This window comes from Heterodontus francisci, chromosome 14, assembly GCF_036365525.1.
Source record: "Heterodontus francisci isolate sHetFra1 chromosome 14, sHetFra1.hap1, whole genome shotgun sequence".
Taxonomy (NCBI): domain Eukaryota; kingdom Metazoa; phylum Chordata; class Chondrichthyes; order Heterodontiformes; family Heterodontidae; genus Heterodontus; species Heterodontus francisci.
Window position 1 is genome coordinate 49,024,936 of NC_090384.1, and position 20,628 is coordinate 49,045,563.

A 20,628-nucleotide genomic window follows, 5' to 3' on the forward strand; every position below is an offset into this window, starting at 1 on the left:
GACTAAAACTAGAGGGCATAGATTTAAGGTGAGAGGGAGGAGGTTTAAAGGGGATCAAAGGGGTAAATGTTTCACATGAAGAATAGTGGGTATCTGGAATGAGCTGCCAGAGGTGGTGGTGGAGGCAGGAACAGTAGCAACATTTAAGAGGCATCTGGACAGGTACTTGAATGAGCAAGGCATAGAGGGATATGGAATTAATGCAGGCAGGTGGGATTAGTATAGATAGGCATTATGGTTCGCATGGATGCGGTGGGCCGAAGGGCCTGTTTCTATGCTGGACGACTCTATGATTCTATTTTGGTCTGAAAATCCCACTCATTTTGTGCTAGTCATTTTCTTTTCTTGTGCCCAACTCAGATGAGTTTTTGTCCCTCAAAAAACACATTTACCTATTCCTTCACACTGGTCATATCCCACTAGTCACCATTCCCAAGAATATTCATGAGCGTTGGAAAGAACAGACAAAATAAACAAGTCTGTTCCTCCCTATCTCTGTCGATTCCTCCAGCCCTGCAAGCCTTCAAGAACTCTGCACTCCTCCAATTCTGCTTTCATGCGCATTCCTGATTTTAATCGCTGCACTATTGGCAGCTGTGCCTTCATCTGCCTAGGCCCTAAGCTCTGGAATTCCATTCCGAAACCACTCTGCCTCTCTACGTATTTAAGATGCACCTTAAACGTATCTCTTTGTCTAAGCTTTTGCTCAGCTGTCCTGATATCTCATTGTGGTGAGATATTAATGGTGTCAAAATATTAATACAAAATATGAATACAATAGATAAGGCAAGGCCAGAATATTTCTTCAAAGAAATTATGAGAACACAAATTTTAATTCGAAGTAAATTTATAATTATTCGGAAGAATGTATTTACCCCAACGAGTACTACACATTTGGAATAAGCTGCCAGGAAACATGAGATACAAAAATATCTACAGAATTAGTGAGACTGTACTTGCAGTGTGTTAAAAGCTGCAAAACAAGAGTCGTATGAAGAAAATTGGAGTGCTACTTACACTTCCGTCACTGCATGGCTTTAGTTCTTTCCAGAACGTCTGTGTCTGTGTCAAGTCCACCTTGCTGAGCGGTAATGACACCTCTCCAATGGGATCATTTCGACTGAAACGATCGTAATCCAGGACTTGAAGGTACAGCACTCGCTGCACCACCTTTTCATAGGGGAAACCTGAGGGTAGAGAAAGAAAGCAAACAGCTGTCATACAACAGGAAGATGGAAATTTGTACTTCAGGGATAGAGAAACAAATAGTGGTGTTGGCCTTCAGATTTCTGTCAAATATAATACAGGGAGTATAAAGCATTCATAACTCAGATTTAAGGGTGAAAAACACTTTATTGTACAAGGAAGATTCTGTCCTTCCAGACTTGGATGGCATCTGCATGTGTCAAAATAGGGTTAGTATTGGCGGCTAGAAGTATCCTTGAACAGAGTAGTAGCAAGAGCAGTTGGAAGTAATAAATTATGACTTGCACAAGTATATCATCTTCTTCTCTTCTTTGGCCTCCTTGTCTCGAGAGACAATGGGTAAGCGCCTGGAGGTGGTCAGTGGTTTGTGGAGTAGCGCCTGGAGTGGCTATAAAGGCCAATTCTAGAGTGACAAGACTCTTCCACAGGCGCTGCAGATAAAACTGGTTGTCGGGGCTGTTACACAGTTGACTCTCTCTTTGCACTTCTGTCTTTTTTCCTGCCAACTGCCAAGTCTCTTCGACTCGCCACTCTTTAGCCCCGCCTTTATGGCTGTCCGCCAGCTCTGGCGATCGCTGGCAACCGACTCCCACGACTTGGTCAATGTCACAGGTCTTCATGTCGCATTTGCAGACGTCTCTAAAGCGGAGACGTGGACGGCCGGTGGGTCTGATATCAGTGACGAGCTCGCTGTACAATGTGTCCTTGGGGATCCTGCCATCTTCCAGGCGGCTCACATGGCCAAGCCATCTCAAGCGTCGCTGGCTCAGTAGTGTGTATATGCTGGGGATGTTGGCCACCTTGAGGACTTCTGCATTGGAGATACGGTCCTGCCACCTGATGCCAAGGATTCTTCGGAGGCAGCAAAGCTGGAATAAATTGAGACGTCGCTCTTGGCTGATATTTGTTGTCCAGGCCTCGCTGCCGTACAGCAAGGTACTGAGGGCACAGGCTTGAAACACTCGGACTTCAGTGTTCCGTGTCAGTACGCCATTTTCCCACACCCTCTTGGCCAGTCCGGACATAGCAGAGGACGCCTTTCCCATGCGCTTGTTGATTTCTGCATCGAGAGACAAGTTACTGGTGATCGTTGAGCCTAAGAAGTCTTGAACCACTTCAAGAGCGTGGTCACCAATATTGATGGATGGAGCATTTCTGACGTCCTGTCCCATGATGTTCATTTTCTTGAGGCTGATGGTTAGGCCAAATTTGTTGCAGGCAGCTGCAAACCTGTCAATGAGTCTCTGCAGACAATCTTCTGTATGGGATGTTCATGCAGCATCGTCAGCAAAGAGGAGTTCCCTGATGAGGTCTTTCCGTACTTTGGTCTTCGCTCTAAGATGGGAAAAGTTGAACAACCTGCCATCTGATCTTGTGTGGAGGAAAATTCCTCCTTCTGAAGACTTGAACGCATGTGAGAGCAGCAGTGAGAAAAATATCCCAAACAGTGCAGGTGCGAGAACACAGCCCTGTTTCACGCTACTCAGGATAGAAAAGGGGTCTGATGAGGCACTGCTATGCTGAATTGTGCCTTTCATATTGTTATAGAATGAGGCGATGATACTTAGTAGTTTGGTGGACATCCGATCTTTGCCGGTAGTCTGAAGAGACCACGTCTGTTGACGAGGTCAAAGGCTTTGGTGAGATCTATGAAAGCAACATAGAGGGGCATCTGTTGTTCGCGGCATTTCTCCTGTAGCTGGCGAAGGGAGAACAGCATGTCAATGATGGATCTCTCTGTTCGAAAGCCACACTGTGCGTCAGGGTAGACATGCTCAGCCAGCTTCTGGAGTCTGTTTAAAATGATTCGAGCGAAGACTTTCCCCACTATGTTGAGCAGGGAGATTCCATAGTAGTTTCTACAGTCACCGCGGTCACCCTTGTTTTTATAGAGGGTGATGATACTGGCATCGCACATGTCCTGTGGTGCTGCTCCCTCATCCCAGCACAGGCAAAGCTGTTCATGGAGTGCTGAAAGTATAGCAGGCTTGGCACTCTTTATTATTTCAGGGGTAATGCCGTCTTTTCCAGGGGCTTTTCCACTGGCTAGAGAATCAATGGCATCACTGAGTTCTGATTTTGTTGGCTGTTCGTCCAGCTCATCCATGACTGGTAGAGAATGGGCTGCATTGAGGGCGGTATCAGTGACAACATTTTACCTGGAGTACAGTTCTAGGTAGTGCTCCACCCAGCGGTCTATTTGCTTGCTTTGGCCAGTGATCGTTTCCCCTGATTTAGACTTGAGGGGGGCGATCTTCTTGATGGTTGGCCCAAAAGTTCTCTTAATGCCATCATACATTCCTCTGAAATAAAAACAAGAAATGCTGGAACCACTAAGCAGGTCTGGCAGCATCTGTGGAAAGAGAAGCAGAGTTAACGTTTCGGGTCAGTGACCCTTCTTCGGAACATTCCTCTGATGCGTCCGGTGTCGGAGGCCAGCTGAATACGACTGCATAGGTGTTGGCTGTTCTTTTTGCAGTGCTTCTGGCTACTTTAAGTGCTACGGATGTTAATTCGCTGCGGGCCTTCTTGTAGTTCAACAGTGCAGTGCGCTTTGCGGCTATGACAGGTTCCAGCTCTTCAACAATAAGCAATATCACACAACAATAAAGCATGTTGGTGGAAGTGCACTTTTTCCTCATACTCATACATTGGTATTGATGTCTAGTGCTGAAATTTCAATGCAGCAACACATGCAGTAGGGCCTTATTATTTTAATACAGCTTTGTCTATCACTGACAGCTGAGACAGTCCCATGTCTTTTGCTTTACATGTGCTATATTTGTTTTATAAATGCAAGTTGTTGTCATTTTCTCTTGATTTTCAGTGTAAGAAGATAAGTGAAAATATGACTCTGGTGCTTGCAGAATGGACTGTGAAGACAGAAAAAGAAAAAGAGCAATGGAAAATATGGAAGAAGTGGGACAAAGGAAAAACAGAAAAGTGAAAAATAGCACATTATACTGAAATTCTGTACTGGGTCTATTTTCCCAGTTACGTAAACAGGAGCCACCTTTTCACTGCCTGCTCTCATTGCTGGAAAGGTAAGATTCCACAGTTGGTATTCCAACACATGCATGAGCGTTGTTCACAGGCTACCTGCTTGTTAGTATGATTTAGTGTGATTGAAAATATTGACCATCTGGTCAGTCTTTTTAAATCGGTGAACAGTGGCACAGCAGGGACCAGTTTGTTTAAACATTTTTGACAGCACTTTGTACTAGTTGCCATGAAACTACAGTCATTGTTTGTTACTGTTACCAGCAATGCAATTAGCAACAGCCAAATAGTAACTATATACCTGTGTTAAAATTTTGTTCATAGAGTCATAGTCATAGTCAGAGAGATACAGCACCGAAATAGGCCCTTCGGCCCGCCGAGTCCGTGCCGACCATCAACCACCCTTTTATACTAATTCTACATTAATCCCCATTTTTTCCTCACATCCCCACAATTCTCCTACCACCTACCTACACTAGGGGCAATATTTTTACAATAGCCAATTTACCTATCAACCCGCAAGTCGTCATTGTCGACAGGAATAGTGCCGGAAGACTGGAGGATAGCAAATGTTGTCCCCTTGTTCAAGAAGGGGAGTAGAGACAACCCTGGTAATTATAGACCTGTGAGCCTTACTTTGGTTGTGGGTTAAATGTTGGAAAAGGTTATAAGAGACAGGATTTATAATCATCTTGAAAAGAATAAGTTCATTAGCGATAGTCAGCACGGTTTTGAGAAGGGTGGGTCATGCCTCACAAACCTTATTGAGTTTTTCGAGAAGGTGACCAAACAGGTGGATGAGGGTAAAGCAGTGGATGTGGTGTATATGGATTTCAGTAAGGCGTTTGATAAGGTTCCCCACGGTAGGCTATTGCAGAAAATACAGAAGTATGGGGTTGAAGGTGATTTAGAGCTTTGGATCAGAAATTGGCTAGCTGAAAGAAGACAGAGGGTGGTGGTTGATGGCAAATGTTCATCCTGGAGTTTAGTTACTAGTGGTGTACCGCAAGGATCTGGTTTGGGGCCACTGCTGTTTGTCATTTTTATAAATGACCTGGAAGAGGGTGTAGAAGGGTGGGTTAGTAAATTTGCGGATGACACTAGGGTCAGTGGAGTTGTGGATAGTGCCGAAGGATGTTGTAGGGTACAGAGGGACATGGATAGGCTGCAGAGCTGGGCTGAGAGATGGCAAATGGAGTTTAATGCGGAAAAGTGTGAGGTGATTCACTTTGGAAGGAGTAACAGGAATGCAGAGTACTGGGCTAATGGGAAGATTCTTGGTAGTGTAGATGAACAGAGAGATCTTGGTGTCCAGGTACATAAATCCCTGAAAGTTGCTACCCAGGTTAATAGGGCTGTTAAGAAGGCATATGGTGTGTTAGCTTTTATTAGTAGGGGGATCGAGTTTCGGTGCCACGAGGTCATGCTGCAGCTGTACAAAACTCTGGTGAGACCGCACCTGGAGTATTGCATGCAGTTCTGGTCACCGCATTATAGGAAGGATGTGGAAGCTTTGGAAAGGGTGCAGAGGAGATTTACTAGGATGTTGCGTGGTATGGAGGGAAGGTCTTACGAGGAAAGGCTGAGGGACTTGAGGTTGTTTTCGTTGGGGAGAAGGAGGAGGAGAGGTGACTTAATAGAGACATACAAGATAATCAGTGGGTTAGATAGGGTGGATAGTGAGAGTCTTTTTCCTCGGATGGTGATGGCAAACACGAGGGGACATAGCTTTAAGTTGAGGGGTGATAGATATAGGACAGATGTTAGAGGTAGTTTCTTTACTCAGAGAGTAGTAGGGGCGTGGAACGCCCTTCCTGCAGCAGTAGTAGACTCGCCAACTTTAAGGGCATTTAACTGGTCATTGGATAGACATATGGATGAAAATGGAATAGTTTAGGTCAGATGGTTTCACAGGTCGGCGCAACATCGAGGGCCGAAGGGCCTGTACTGCGCTGTAATGTTCTAATTCTAATTCCTTGGCATGTGGAAAGAAACCGGAGCACCTGGAGGAAACCCACGCGGTCACAGGGAGAACTTGCAAACTCCGCACAGGCAGTACCCAGAACCGAACCCGGGTCGCTGCAGCTGTGAGGCTGCTGTGCTAACCACTTGGTCGCTAACCACTGCACCACTGAGTTGCCCTCAGTAAGAAGATCCTCACAGATCTGCTACTGGCAACAAGGGCCTAAGCTTCAGGTTCGCTGTTAGCAAAAATGTTGATGCAAGTATGAATTAATTATGCACAATTTATAGTTACAGACATTTTGCTAAGATCAATGAATGAAGGAAAATGCAATCCAGTGTAACGTTCAATTTATTAGCAAGGGGTGGGTTGCCACAGGAAGTGTTGCCTGAAGAATTTGATTCCCATTGCAGAAGTCGTAGAATCAGGAGTGGGAGAGGTGCCCCTCTGCTGTAGCTCAGAACCTGCGTCTCTTACCAGCTTCTTTCCCACCTCTCCCCATGTCCTCTCTGGGCTCACCTTGTTCAGGAGATACACCTCCGACTACTTTGACCTCATTCCCAATAAACTCCCTACTCAATTTTCCTTCTTGGCTCCTCTATTTTGGAGAGGCCAAATGCAGATTGGGAATCACTGTTGAATACTTCAGTTCAATCTGAAAGCGTGACCCTGAACTTCCAGTACTTGCAATTTTAGTTCTCCACCACACTTCCACGCTGACTTTGGACTTCTACACTGTTCCAATGAAGCTCAATGCAAGCTCAAGGAACAGGCCCTCATCTTTCCATTAAGCACTTTGTAGCCTTCTGAACTCAATGTAGAGGTTAATAACTTTAGATCATAACCACTGCTTTTATTTTCCCCAACAGCAGGTCCTGGTAATAGTTCTGCTTTTACCATTTTATACCTTCTTCAGACCCATCCTTTGTTTCTTCACTTGTCCCGTTTCCACTCCCTTTTGCATTGCACCATCAACCCTTTTGTCATTTAATCTCTCCTGCCTTCCACCCTATCACAGTTCTTCCCTTTTGTTCTTTCCCCAACACATACCCCTACACTGGCTTGAAACCGGTATCTCCAACCTCTTCCAGTTCTGATGAAAAGTCATTGGCACCTGTTTCTCTCTCCACAGATGCTAGCTGACTTGCTGAGTGTTTCTAGTATTTTCTGTTTTTATTCCCTTCTCATCTTCCATGGCAGCTATTATTGTAAATATTTCTCTGCTACTGTAATCCTCTCTTTCAAAACAGGCATCACCATTCCTCTCCTCAAAGCTATGCTCAACGACACTGTCTTTGCAAACTAACAGCCCCTCTCCAACCTCCGTTTCCTCTCCAAAGTCCTTAAACGTGTTGTTGCCACCAGAATCAGCACCATATTATGTAGTGTTGTGAGGATCCATCATTGGCCCCTTTCTTTCCACCCCCATTACTCCAGAGACTCCCAAGATCTATCCTTGTCCTCATCCTGCAAAACACAATGTTCTACCTTTCCATCACCTCCGCTGCTTCTGTGCTGTCAAACTGCCTGTTGGACATCCAGTTGTAGATGAGCCATAATGTCTTCCAACTAAACATTGGAAAGACTGAATCATCTTTGGTTCCTGCCCAAAACTCCATCCCCTTCCCTGTCATTGCCTCCTTCTGAATCAGGTTTTGCTTAACCTTGATGTCCAATTCAACCCAAGCTGACCTTCTGACCCCCATTTCTTTTCTATCACAGGGACTGCCTATTTCCACTTTTCTAACATTATCTCCTTCTGCCCTTCAGCTCATCGTCTGCCGACATTTATCCATGTCTTTCGTCACTTCCAGACTCAACTATTTAAATGTTCTCCTGGCAGGCCTCCCAATCTCCATCTCTGCAAACTTTAGCTCATCCAAAAGTCTGCTGCACTAAGCCGTAAAGCTACATTGGCTCCTGGTCCCCCAGCCGTCCTAATTTAAAATCCGTCTTTAAATCCTTTCATGCCCTTGTCCCATCCTATTTCTACAACCTCCTCCAACCCTATAATTCTATGAACTCCCCATTCCTCTGTGTCTGGTCTCTTATGCCCTACCACTGGTGGCTATTCCATCAGCTGCCGAGGCCCCACACTTTGGGATTCTCTCCCTAAGCTCCTCAGTCTCTCCACCCTTCTCTCCTCTTTCAAAACACTCCTTAAAACCCACCTTTGGTTATCCCTCCTAATATCTCATTTTTTGGCATGGCATCCATTTTGTCTGATTATGCCTCTCTGAAGCACTTTAGGGCTTTTTTCTACGTTAAAGCCATTAAATGCATGTTGCTGTTTTTTCATTTATTCATGATGTCATTGGCAAGGTCAGCATTTATTGCCCATCCCTAAGTGCCCATGAGAAGGTGGTGGTGAGCTGCCTTCTTGAACTGCTGCAGTCAGTGTGGCGTGGGTATATCCACAATGTTATTATGGAGGGAGTTCCAGGATTTTGAATCTGACAGTGAAGGAACAAAAATATATTTCCAAGTCAGGATGGTGTGTGGCTTGGAGGGGAACTTGCAGATGGTGGTATTCCTGTGTGCCTGTTACCCTTGTTCTGCTAGATGGCTTCTCTTAGCAGGCAGGTTGCAACAGTTTTGGTAAAATGAAAAAAAAAGTGACCAAGTTAAGAAGAGTTTGAGATCCTCTGCCTGTGTGTCTACATCACTACTAAGCATTGAAAATGAAAGTTTAAGAAATTTGTAGCACTCTTACTGTCTTGACATCTGTCCCACAGCTGTTAAAAATGTAAAACAAAAGATGTTTAAACAGTTTTCATCTATGTCCAAGGTGACAGGCTACCTAAAATACAACACTAATTAGTTCAATTTACCAACCCTTATTCAGAGAAGCACAATTGCCTTGAAGCTAGCATGTTGAGTATAAGTCAACATACATTTTATACATTTGTGAAAGTTATTTGCTCACTATTTTAATGCAAACAATAAACTGTTAAAATAATTGGGTTAATAATTCCATTTAAATAGTTTCACTTTCACGCAAATAGTTGAGTCTAAGTGTGAGAAGCAGGCAGAGGGAAGTAATTTACTTTATTCATACCAGCTAAGTTTGGTTGTGTGACCATGTACTCTGGTTAATAAGATAAATTGGTAACCCAGTTCAATAGTTCTGCTTGCCACCACTACAATCATAAATGCACAGGAACAATCTAGGAATGCCATTGCATTGCCCCTGTTTTTGATTAAACAGTCTGTTTAATATTTTGAGCGGTCCATTTGAAAATTTCTAAAATGTGGACAGGAGTCAATTTTTGTTTTTAAAAAAGGACAATTACCTCTGTGCTCCATCATGTGGAAGTATTTATGTAAGTTTTCAATTAATTTAATCAACAAAGAAAATTTTAAAACTCAAGACATGATGCTAACCAAAATGTAGCAACTCTAAACATTATATATTTCACTCCATCTTTACTTCATGGAGATCTTTAGTAGTGCAATACCATGAGATCAGCTAATATTACAATGACAAAATATTATAACAATCACAGCACTGAAAAAATGAAAAACTTCCCAGCCAAACTAAAAGAGAAATTGTTTTTGTGGAAAAGGCTCGACATGTTTCTTCTGGTTTTGGGAAGGAGAAATCGAACAGCCACGTGATGTGATGAACCACTGCGGTGCAATCAATCTCACTGCATCTTGCATTACCAATTTAATAAAAGGTTTCTCGAACATATTTTCCTGAATGTGCTATCCCTACAATTGTGTTGGCATCATGTGTCTACTAGGCTGCATGATGCAGGACAATATTTCAGTCGAAAATGGTATCCTTGGTTAGCATGAGAACAACTATGCAGTACACTATGACTTGCATTAAATGGCATCTGGGTGCTTGTGATCCAGTCAGCGAGTACAAAATGCTAGTTTCTTTTAGGAGTATATGTATACAAATCAGTCTTTACTTTATCAGAAGTTAAACTTATGTTTGACATTGACTACTGACCCATAATAGACATTTAAACATAACTCAATTTTTCTTGGCAGATCAGTTAGGGGAACTGTGTCACTCAGTAAGTTAAGCACTCACCTTTCACCTCTGGGCCTTGGGTTCAAACCAGCCCAAATCAACATGTCCTCCAATGTCTGTTTGTTATAAGAGCCCTATATGAAAAGCGTTGGGCAATTTCAATCCACCGCTTAGTGGGACAAGACACAAAACTGTCCATAATTTAGCCAATAAATTGGTAATGTTACTCAGAGATACCACAGGATGGTGCAGGAAATGAAAACTGACAGATTGGTACAGCTGAGGTACTTTAGTAGGCACAGGACAGGGAAATTTAACCTGCAATCAACTGTGCTGGGAGTGTTTCAGGCTTTAATTGATTGCTTGAAAAGGAAAGTATTCCATTCTCCAGCACTAATGGTCCTCTCCTTACTGAGCACAGAATTCACAGGAAGAAAATCAGAAAAGTAAAATGTTCACTCTGGTACAGGCATCACATTGTGTTGCAACTTCACAGAACGGTAAGAATATGCTTCTGTTGCAACAATTTCTTAAACTGTAAATTTTGGATTCTACCCTACCATTGTGTGAAAATGTTGAGTGGAGGCCATCAGCCTCTCCACAGGGGAAGGGAAATCAGGCTGCTGCTCTGAAACGTTCATAGCAAAGTTATCTTTCCTACCACTGAGGTTAAGCTCTGGACTTTTTCTATCTCCCTTTTTAAATGTAGGAATCACATTATCTGTTTGCTAGTCATCTGGCACTATTCCCTTTTCCAATGGATTGTTATATGTATTGTCATGCTCACACGAGGAACAGTTATGAACTAAAGTGAACTGGAGCAATTATGAACTGTAAAACTGAACTGATGAACTAAACTCCAAAATAAGGACAGACTTTTTCTGCAGACAAGATGGAGTAAGAGGTCAGGTGACCTCCCTTGTACTGCAAACACTGTTATGAAAGTGATTGTTTTTTGTAAAAATATGTAAAGGTTAAACAATTTTATAGTTAAACTGAAGAAATGTTGGACCAGTTTTTTTTTAAAAGAGAGCCATCAAGAGGGAGCCGGATTGGCAACAATGTTACTGGTTGTCACATGACTCAAGTTAACAATAGAACAGAAACCCTAGTAACAGGAGCAGAGAAATGCCAAGTGCCCCTTTGACTGGACAAGCCCAGTAGCAGCAGAACACCTGGAAGGGCAGAAAACTCAAGCCTTCTGGTTGTGTATCAGTGCATGTTTTTTATCTTCTGGAGTGAGATAAAGTCAAGTCTGCTGAAGAAGAAAGAAGCACAGAAGACCACAACCTCGCTTTCCAGAAATTCCATAAAAGACCCTGAGAAGTCCACTGTGTCAATTCATCTTGTTTCCTGTATTTGAAGAAAGCCTGCTAAAATTAATTCTTAACGCTGCCTGAAAAGAACTATTCTAAAGATCTCAATGACCTGCCTATGTGTACTCACAAGTTAGACTATATATCAGTTTCGGAACAACATATCTCACCTGCTGTTTTCTTCAAAAACAAGCAAGTAATCAACACAAGCGCCTTTCATCTGTAACAGAGCTCTGATCCAAAAACAAAAATCCCTTTTTATTTTTTTGGTAACCTGGTATACATATATGTGTGTGCATGTGTGAATGTGAGATGCTAAGGTAAAAAATGGAACTCTAAAATTTAATGTTGGAACTTTAAAAGTTTTAGTGTGTGTTCATGTTTTCCTTCTTTACTGGTTAAGACTTGTTTTATAATAAACTGATCTTTTTTGTTGTTCAGTAAAGAAACCTGGTTATTTAGTGTGTCCTATTCTGGGAAAAATAGTGTATATGACTGCCTGTATTCTTAAGTGGTAAAATTTTTAATATATGTTGTGACTTGTGAAGAAGTAGAACTGAATTAACAGTGCACTTCTCCCGCCTTGGTCATAACATGTTTAATTGGGGGCTCTTTTGCCAGGATAAACCCAACACCGACGACATACAATTGTAAGTGGGGTAATAATAATTGGAAAAGAAACAAAAAGAACCAGATTTCTTGTACAATAAGGTAAAGTTTACACCACCAGAATGTCTTTAACAGTTTGTGATACTTAACCAAGGTTAAACTAAAGGATTTGGCAGAACAGTTGGTGTTGGAGTTAAAATCAGGCACTAAAAAACCAGACATAATTGAAGTAATAGCACTACATTTGGAATTGGAAGAAGAAAGCAAACTAGAAGAAACTAAAAGCAGTTGAATTAGCTAAATTTCAGCTGCAGATGAGGCAGCTTGAACTTGACAAAGGAAAAGCAATAGAATTCAAAAAACTTATGCTTGAATTTCAAAGAGAAAGTGAAAGAGAAGGAAGGGAATTTGAATTTAAAAAGATGGAACTAAGAAGAGGTGGTCTCGACTCCAGAGAAAATTCTGGTGGGGAAAGATTTGTCTCCAGCTCAGGACCCAGTGGAGAGCTGGTTAAATTTGTGCAAGCCCTCCTTAAGTCTGAGGAAAGGGATGTAGAGACATTTTTCATTTCTTTTGAAAAGATAGCCAAACAGATAAAGTGGCCAAAGGAAAGTTGGACACTGCTTATGCAAAGCAGGTTGATGGGCAGAACTCATGAAGTTTATGTCATGCTTTCCGAAGAGGCTTCTGTAGATTATGAGATGGCAAAAAGGGCTGGTCTTGCTGCGTACGAGTTAGTCCCTGAAGCTTAGACAGGGATTTTGGAACCTCCAGAGATACCTGGGCAGACCTATATAAAATTTGAGAGGGTAAAAAAAATTAATTTTGATCGTTGGATACGGGCACTAAAGATAGAGGTTACGTATGAGAACCTTAGAGAAATAATTCTCCTGGAAGAACTTAAAAATTCACTCCTTCCGTTAGTCAGAACCCACGTAGAGAACCAGAAGATTTCAAATGCGAGACAGGCAGCAGAAATTGCTGATGATTATGAGCTTGTGTACAAGCCCAAACCCTTTGTCCGTCAGTCCCACAAACCCAAGAAGGATAGAAGGTGGGAGAGTTAAAGGAATGTTAGTTGCTGGTGACAGGAAGGGACAGCTGGGAATGCCCCAGGGTCTCCTCCTCAAGCCAGAAAGGAAGGTGCTCAGGGTGGAAGTGAGGTCCGCAAGCCAAAATGTCACAAGGTGGGACATCTTTGTGCAGAATGCTGTTAAGTTGTGGGGTAAACCCACAGGCGTTATTGGGGGTGCAGAATGCTGTTAAGTTGTGGGGTAAATCCACGGACCTTATTGGGGTACATAAAGCCAATGCAGTGCAAGGAGCCCTGACCGAGAGTACAGCAGATCAAGCTGGAGTACTTACTGCAGCTGTAAGGCCAAATACAAAAACCAATGTGAGTGCAGGGATTGTGAATAAGATACCTGAGAGTTATAGGGAATTCTTGTCGAAAGGAAAAGTAACTACTTATTCCTCAAGTGAGGCAGGTAAACCTATAGAACGGTTCCAGGGATGAGGAATTTCAGTTATGAAGATGGATTGGAGAAGTTAGGACTGTTTTCCTTGGAGAAGAGAAGGCTGAGAGGTGATGTGATAAAGGCATTCAAAATCATGAGGGGTCTGGACAAAGTAGATAGAGAGAAACTGTTCCCACTCGTGAAAGGATCAAGAAAGAGGGCACAAATTTAAAATACTTGGTAAGAGAAGCAAAAGTGACATGAGGAAAAACTTTTTCAAGCAGCGAGTTAAGGTCTGGAATGCGCTGCCTAAGAATGTGGTGGAGGCAGGTTCAATTGAAGCATTCAAAAGGGACTTAGACAGTTATATGAAAAGGAAGAATGTGCAGGGGAATGGAACCGAGGAAGGTGCACTTTCAGAGAGCCGGTGCAGACACGATGGACAGAATGGCCTCCTTTGCACTGTAACGATTCTGTGATTCTCGTTATACTTAAGGGTACAGGAGACACCCAAACTCTTTTATAAAAGCAAAATACTGCGGATGCTGGAAATCTGAAATAAAAACAAGAAATGCTGGAACCACTCAGCAGGTCTGGCAGCATCTGTGAAAAGAGAAGCAGAGTTAACGTTTCAGGTCAGTGACCCTTCTTCGGAACTGCGAAGAAGGGTCACTGACCCGAAACGTTAACTCTGCTTCTCTTTTCACAGATGCTGCCAGACCTGCTGAGTGGTTCCAGCATTTCTTGTTGTTAACCCAAACTCTTTTGCTGGGGAAAGGCATAACATTTCCACCAGAGTGTTCACTGAATGCTAAAGTTTTAGTGAATGGTATTGGTGGGGAGTATAGACCCGTACCTTTGTATCGGGTGCATCTAGAGTGCGACCTAATGTCTTGAATGGTAACTGTAGGAGTTGTCCATAGCTTACCAGTAGACAGAGTTGACCTACTCCTGGGGAATGATTTGGCTGGAGCAAAAGTAGTAGCTTCTCCAGTAGTCATAGAAAAACCAAGTGAAGTTAAAAAGACAGAACAATTGCAGGAAAAGATTCCAGGAACTTTTCCTTCTTGTGTAGTATCCCGAGCAATGGCTAAACCTGTTCCGTTGTTGGAAGTAAAATTGGCACCACCATCAGATAGCTGAATATCTGTAACTTTCTTTGGGGTTTTGGATAATGCAAAGGAAATATTTAATAAGTTTTCTCTGCCACAGCTCAGCAAGCTGATCCAGAGTTAAATAAAGTCGTCAACAGAATTAGTGAAGTAAATTATTTGATTGACACCCTAGATCATCGGAAGAATTGGCTGTGCCACATCAATAGATTAAAACATTATTATTGCCGGGTGGAGGATAAGCAAGCACAGGTATGTTCTGTAGTAGGGACAGTGAAGGATGAAAGGAATAGTGAGGATGGGGCAGAAAGCTGAGACAATTCTCAAATTGAACTCCCTATTATTACGGTTAGCTAATACTGATTGCACACTATGCTTATATATTTAGATGCAAACTAAACAGTCTTCCAAGTGAGGAACTGGGTAGGAGTCTGCCTTTTTTTACTGCATTAACCTTTCTGTAGTTTATGCATCAATACTACTGGTGAACTCCAGCTGCTTTGACTGGGTTCTATTAGGTGGTTCCCAGCAGGCATCAGATTTCTGCTTTTACCTGGGCCTATTTCTCTGGACTTGTTAAGTAGAGAAACCTGGTTAGTGTGTTCTATTCTGGGAAAAAGAGTGTACATGATTGCCTATATTAGTAAGTGTGCAAATTTTAAATATATGTTGTGACCTGTGGAGAAGTGGGACTGAATTAACATTGCATTTCTCCCGCCTCGGTCGTAACAAAATACATAGTGACTGTTGGACCATAAACACATCACCACGTCCGAACTCGTCCTGGGGAAAGCACATTAAAATGCCAACCAGCCCATTTAATGCTAAATGGCTCCTATCTTCGAGAATTGGGTTGACAAAAACATTCACAGACAGGGAGACTCCGGATTCAAAGCCAAGGTAACAGGTGGGACAGAACCGCACTTTATCAGTTTATAAGTCTCAATCTCTTAGAGTCATAGAGTTTTACAGCACAGAAACAGGCCCTTCAGCCCAACGCGCCTGCACCAACCATCAAGCACCCGTCCAGACTAATCCCATTTTCCCACACTTGGCCCGCAGCATTGTATGCTATGGCGTTTCAAGTGCTCGTCTAAATACTTCTTAAATCTTGTGAGTGTTTCTGCCTCTACCACCCCTTCAGGCAGTGTGTTCCAGATTCCAACCACCCTCTGGGTGCAATACCTTTTCCTCAACTCTCCTGCCGCTCCCCCACATACCCATCTCTCCACTCCATACATATCCCCCCCCACCCATCTCTCTCCTCCATACATATCCCCCCCACCCATCTCCCCCCTCCATACACAGACCCCCCCACCCATCTCCCCCTCCCTACCTATCTCCCACCATACCCATCCCTCCATCCATCTCCATCTCCCACCATACCCATCCTCCATCCATCTCCATCTCCCCCCCATACCCATCTCCACCTCCCCCTATCTCTCTCCCCCCCCATACCCATCTCCACCTCCCCCTATCTCTCTCCCCCCCCCCATACCCATCTCCAACTCCCCCTATATCTCTCCCCCCCCATACCCATCTCCCCCTATATCTCTCCCCCCCATACCCATCTCCCCTATATCTCTCCCCCCCCCATACCCATCTCCCCCCCCCATACCCATCTCCACCTCCCCCTATCTCTCTCCCCCTCCAGACCCATCTCCATCTCCCCCTATATCTCTCCCCCCCCATACCCATCTCCACCTCCCCCATATCTCTCCCCCCCCATACCCATCTCCACCTCCCCCATATCTCTCCCCCCCCATACCCATCTCCACCTCCCCCATATCTCTCCCCCCCCCATACCCATCTCCACCTCCCCCATATCTCTCCCCCCCCATACCCATCTCCACCTCCCCCATATCTCTCCCCCCCCATACCCATCTCCACCTCCCCCATATCTCTCCCCCCCCATACCCATCTCCACCTCCCCCATATCTCTCCCCCCCCATACCCATCTCCACCTCCCCCTTATCTCTCTCCCCCCCATACCCATCTCCATCTCCCCCTATCTCTCTCCCCCCCCATACCCATCTCCATCTCCCCCTATATCTCTCCCCCCCATACCCATCTCCCCTATATCTCTTCCCCCCCCCCCCCATACCCATCTCCCCCTATATCTCTCCCCCCCCATACCCATCTCTTTCTCTTCCCCCCCCCATACCCATCTCCATCTCCCCCTATCTCTCTCCCCCCCATACCCATCTCCCCTATATCTCTTTCCCCCCCCATACCCATCTCCCCCTATATCTCCCCCCCCCCCATACCCATCTCCACCTCCCCCTATCTCTCTCCCCCTCCAGACCCATCTCCATCTCCCCCTATATATCTCCCCCCCCATACCCATCTCCATCTCCCCCTATATCTCTCCCCCCCATACCCATCTCCATCTCCCCCTATATCTCTCCCCCCCCATACCCATCTCCATCTCCCCCTATATCTCTCCCCCCCCCCCATACCCATCTCCATCTCCCCCTATATCTCTCCCCCCCCATACCCATCTCCATCTCCCCCTATATCTCTCCCCCCCATACCCATCGCCATCTCCCCCTATATCTCCCCCCCCCATACCCATCTCCATCTCCCCCTATATCTCTCCCCCCCCATACCCATCTCCATCTCCCCCTATATCTCTCCCCCCCATACCCATCTCCATCTCCCCCTATATCTCTTCCCCCCCCCATACCCATCTCCATCTCCCCCTATATCTCTCCCCCCCCATACCCATCTCCCCCTATATCTCTCCCCCCCCATACCATCTCCATCTCCCCCTATATCTCTCCCCCCCCATACCCATCTCCCCCTATATCTCTCCCCCCCCCATACCCATCTCCATCTCCCCCTATATCTCTCCCCCCCCCATACCCATCTCCATCTCCCCCTATATCTCTCCCCCCCCCATACCCATCTCCATCTCCCCCTATATCTCTCCCCCCCCCATACCCATCTCCATCTCCCCCTATATCTCTCCCCCCCATACCCATCTCCATCTCCCCCTATATCTCTCCCCCCCATACCCATCTCCATCTCCCCCTATATCTCTCCCCCCCCATACCCATCTCCATCTCCCCCTATATCTCTCCCCCCCCATACCCATCTCCATCTCCATCTCCATCTCCCCCTATATCTCTCCCCCCCCATACTCATCTCCATCTCCCCCTATATCTCTCCCCCCCCCATACCCATCTCCATCTCCCCCTATATCTCTCCCCCCCCATACCCATCTCCATCTCCCCCTATATCTCTCCCCCCATACCCATCTCCCCCCCCCCATACCCATCTCCTCCTCTCTCCCCCCCATACCCATCTCTTCCCCCATCTTTCTCCCCATACCCATCTCTTCCCCCATACCTCCCCCCATACCAATCTCTTCCCTCCCATCTCTACCCCCCATACCCATCTCTCTCCCCCCATACCCATCTCTTCCCCCATCTCTCTCCCCCCCATACCCATCTCCTCCCTCCCATCTCTACCCCCCCATACCCATCTCTTCCCTCCCATACCCATCTCTTGCCCCCCATACCCACCTCTTCCCTCCCATCTCTCCCCCCCATACCCATCTCTTTCTCTCCCCCCCCCCATACACATCTCTTTCTCTCCCCCCCCATACACATCTCTTTCTCTCCCCCCCCATACACATCTCTTTCTCTCCCCCCCCCATACCCATCTCTTTCTCTCCCCCCATACCCATCTCTTCCCCCATCTCTCTCCCCCCCATACCCATCTCCTCCCTCCCATCTCTACCCCCCCATACCCATCTCTTCCCTCCCATACCCATCTCTTGCCCCCCATACCCACCTCTTGCCTCCCATCTCTCCCCCCCATACCCATCTCTTTCTCTCCCCCCCCCCATACCCATCTCTTTCTCTCCCCCCCCCATACCCATCTCTTTCTCTCCCCCCCCCCAATACCCATCTCTTTCTCTCCCCCCCCCCCCAATACCCATCTCTTTCTCTCCCCCCCCCCATACCCATCTCTTTCTCTCCCCCCCCCATACCCATCTCTTTCTCCCCCCCCATGCCCATCTCTTTCTCCACCCCCCCATGCCCATCTCTTTCTCCCCCCCATGCCCATCTCTTTCTCCACCCCCCCATGCCCATCTCTTTCTCCACCCCCCCCATGCCCATCTCTTTCTCTCCACCACCCCCCCCCCATACCCATCTCTTTCTCTCCACCACCCCCCCCCCATACCCATCTCTTTCTCTCCCCCCCCCAATACCCATCTCTTTCTCTCCCCCCCCCCCAATACCCATCTCTTTCTCTCCCCCCCCCCCCAATACCCATCTCTTTCTCTCCCCCCCCCCCAATACCCATCTCTTACTCTCCCCCCACCCCCCATACCCATCTCTTTCTCTCCCCCCCCCATACCCATCTCTTTCTCTCCCCCCCCCCCATACCCATCTCTTTCTCTCCCCCCCCCATACCCATCTCTTTCTCTCCCCCCCCCCCCATACCCATCTCTTTCTCTCCCCCCCCCCCCATACCCATCTCTTTCTCCCCCCCCATGCCCATCTCTTTCTCCACCCCCCCATGCCCATCTCTTTCTCCCCCCCCATGCCCATCTCTTTCTCCACCCCCCCATGCCCATCTCTTTCTCCACCCCCCCCCATGCCCATCTTTCTCTCCACCACCCCCCCCCATACCCATCTCTTTCTCTCCACCACCCCCCCCCCCCATACCCATCTCTTTCTCTCCACCACCCCCCCCCCCATACCCATCTCTTTCTCTCCACCACCCCCCCCCCCATACCCATCTCTTTCTCCCCCCCCACCCCCCCCATACCCATCTCTTTCTCCCCCCCCACCCCCCCATACCCATCTCTTTCTCCCCCCCTCATACCATCCCTCCCCCCAACAGACAAATGATGTTTTCTCATAGGATTAAAAACTAAATTATTTATCCCCCCCGACGGTGGCGTAGTGGTATTGTCAGTGGGATAGTAACCCAGAGATCACAGGGCATTGCTCTGGGGAAATGGGTTCAAATCCCACCACAGCAGAAGGTGGAATTTGAATTTGATTAATAAATCTGGAATTAAAAAGCTAGTCTAATGATGGCCATGAAACAATTGTCGATTGTTGTAAAAACCCATCTGGTTCACTAATGTCCTTTAGGGGAGGAAATCGGCTGTCCTTACCTGGTCTGGCCCACACGTGACTCCAGAACCACAGCAATGTGGTTGACTCTTACATGCCCTCTGAAATGGCCAAGAAAGCTACTCAGTTGTATCTAACCGTTACGAAGTCAATAAAAAGGAATGAAACCGGATCTCCCTTCCTAACAGCACTGCGGCTGTACCTGCCCCACATGGACTGCAGCGGTTCAACAAGGCAGCTCACCACCACCTTCTCAAGGGCAATTAGGGATGGACAATAAATGCTGGCCTGGCCAGCGATGCCCACATCCCATGAATGAATAAAAAAAAACATCCTTCCCCCAATACCCATCTCATCTGCACCCCCCCCACCCGCCCAATCGTGTAGACACAAACAGACCCAGGTTGCCCCGCTCCTGGTGAGCAGGAACCTGCAGCAAAGCTGCGGTTGGGAGCCGTGGCCCATCGCACCGACACTTGAGGATCAAAAACTCAAATCTTCCAGCTCGCTGCCATTGCTAAACTCTTCTAGTGTCTGTCTGCATGTGTGAGTGAGTGAGGTTGTGAATATTTTTGGGTATTGTTTAATAAATAATTTACCTTTTAATCCTATGAGAAAACCTATCATTTGTCTGTTTGTATGACCTCCAAAACACTCTAGGACGAAAGCAATATATATGTTTTCAAAACACTGTCTATGGTCAGTTGGGTGGTGAAAAGTGGAAGTCATCCACACCATCTCCCCCTTTCCATAACTGTATTAATAATGCCTCTGCTATCTTTCCCTGACTTATTTTAATATGCATGGATGAAACCTATCCAGACCGGGGGCTTTATCATCTGGATGTTTGATTGTTTATCAGTTATCTTCCTGCTTTCTGTCTT

The 20,628-nt window shown here is 45.9% G+C and overlaps 1 protein-coding gene across 7 annotated transcripts in view; it reads right to left on the reverse strand.

The window, feature by feature from the left end:
* The window catches only part of LOC137377033 (synaptotagmin-7-like), a 1,016,894-nt gene that overhangs the window by 49,460 nt on the left and 946,806 nt on the right, over positions 1-20,628 (reverse strand). For all 7 annotated transcript variants that reach the window (XM_068046201.1, XM_068046202.1, XM_068046200.1 and 4 more), the window contains one exon: positions 1,018-1,187. In XM_068046201.1, the coding sequence (XP_067902302.1) occupies positions 1,018-1,187 (170 nt within the window). The remainder of the gene's footprint in view (positions 1-1,017; positions 1,188-20,628) is intronic.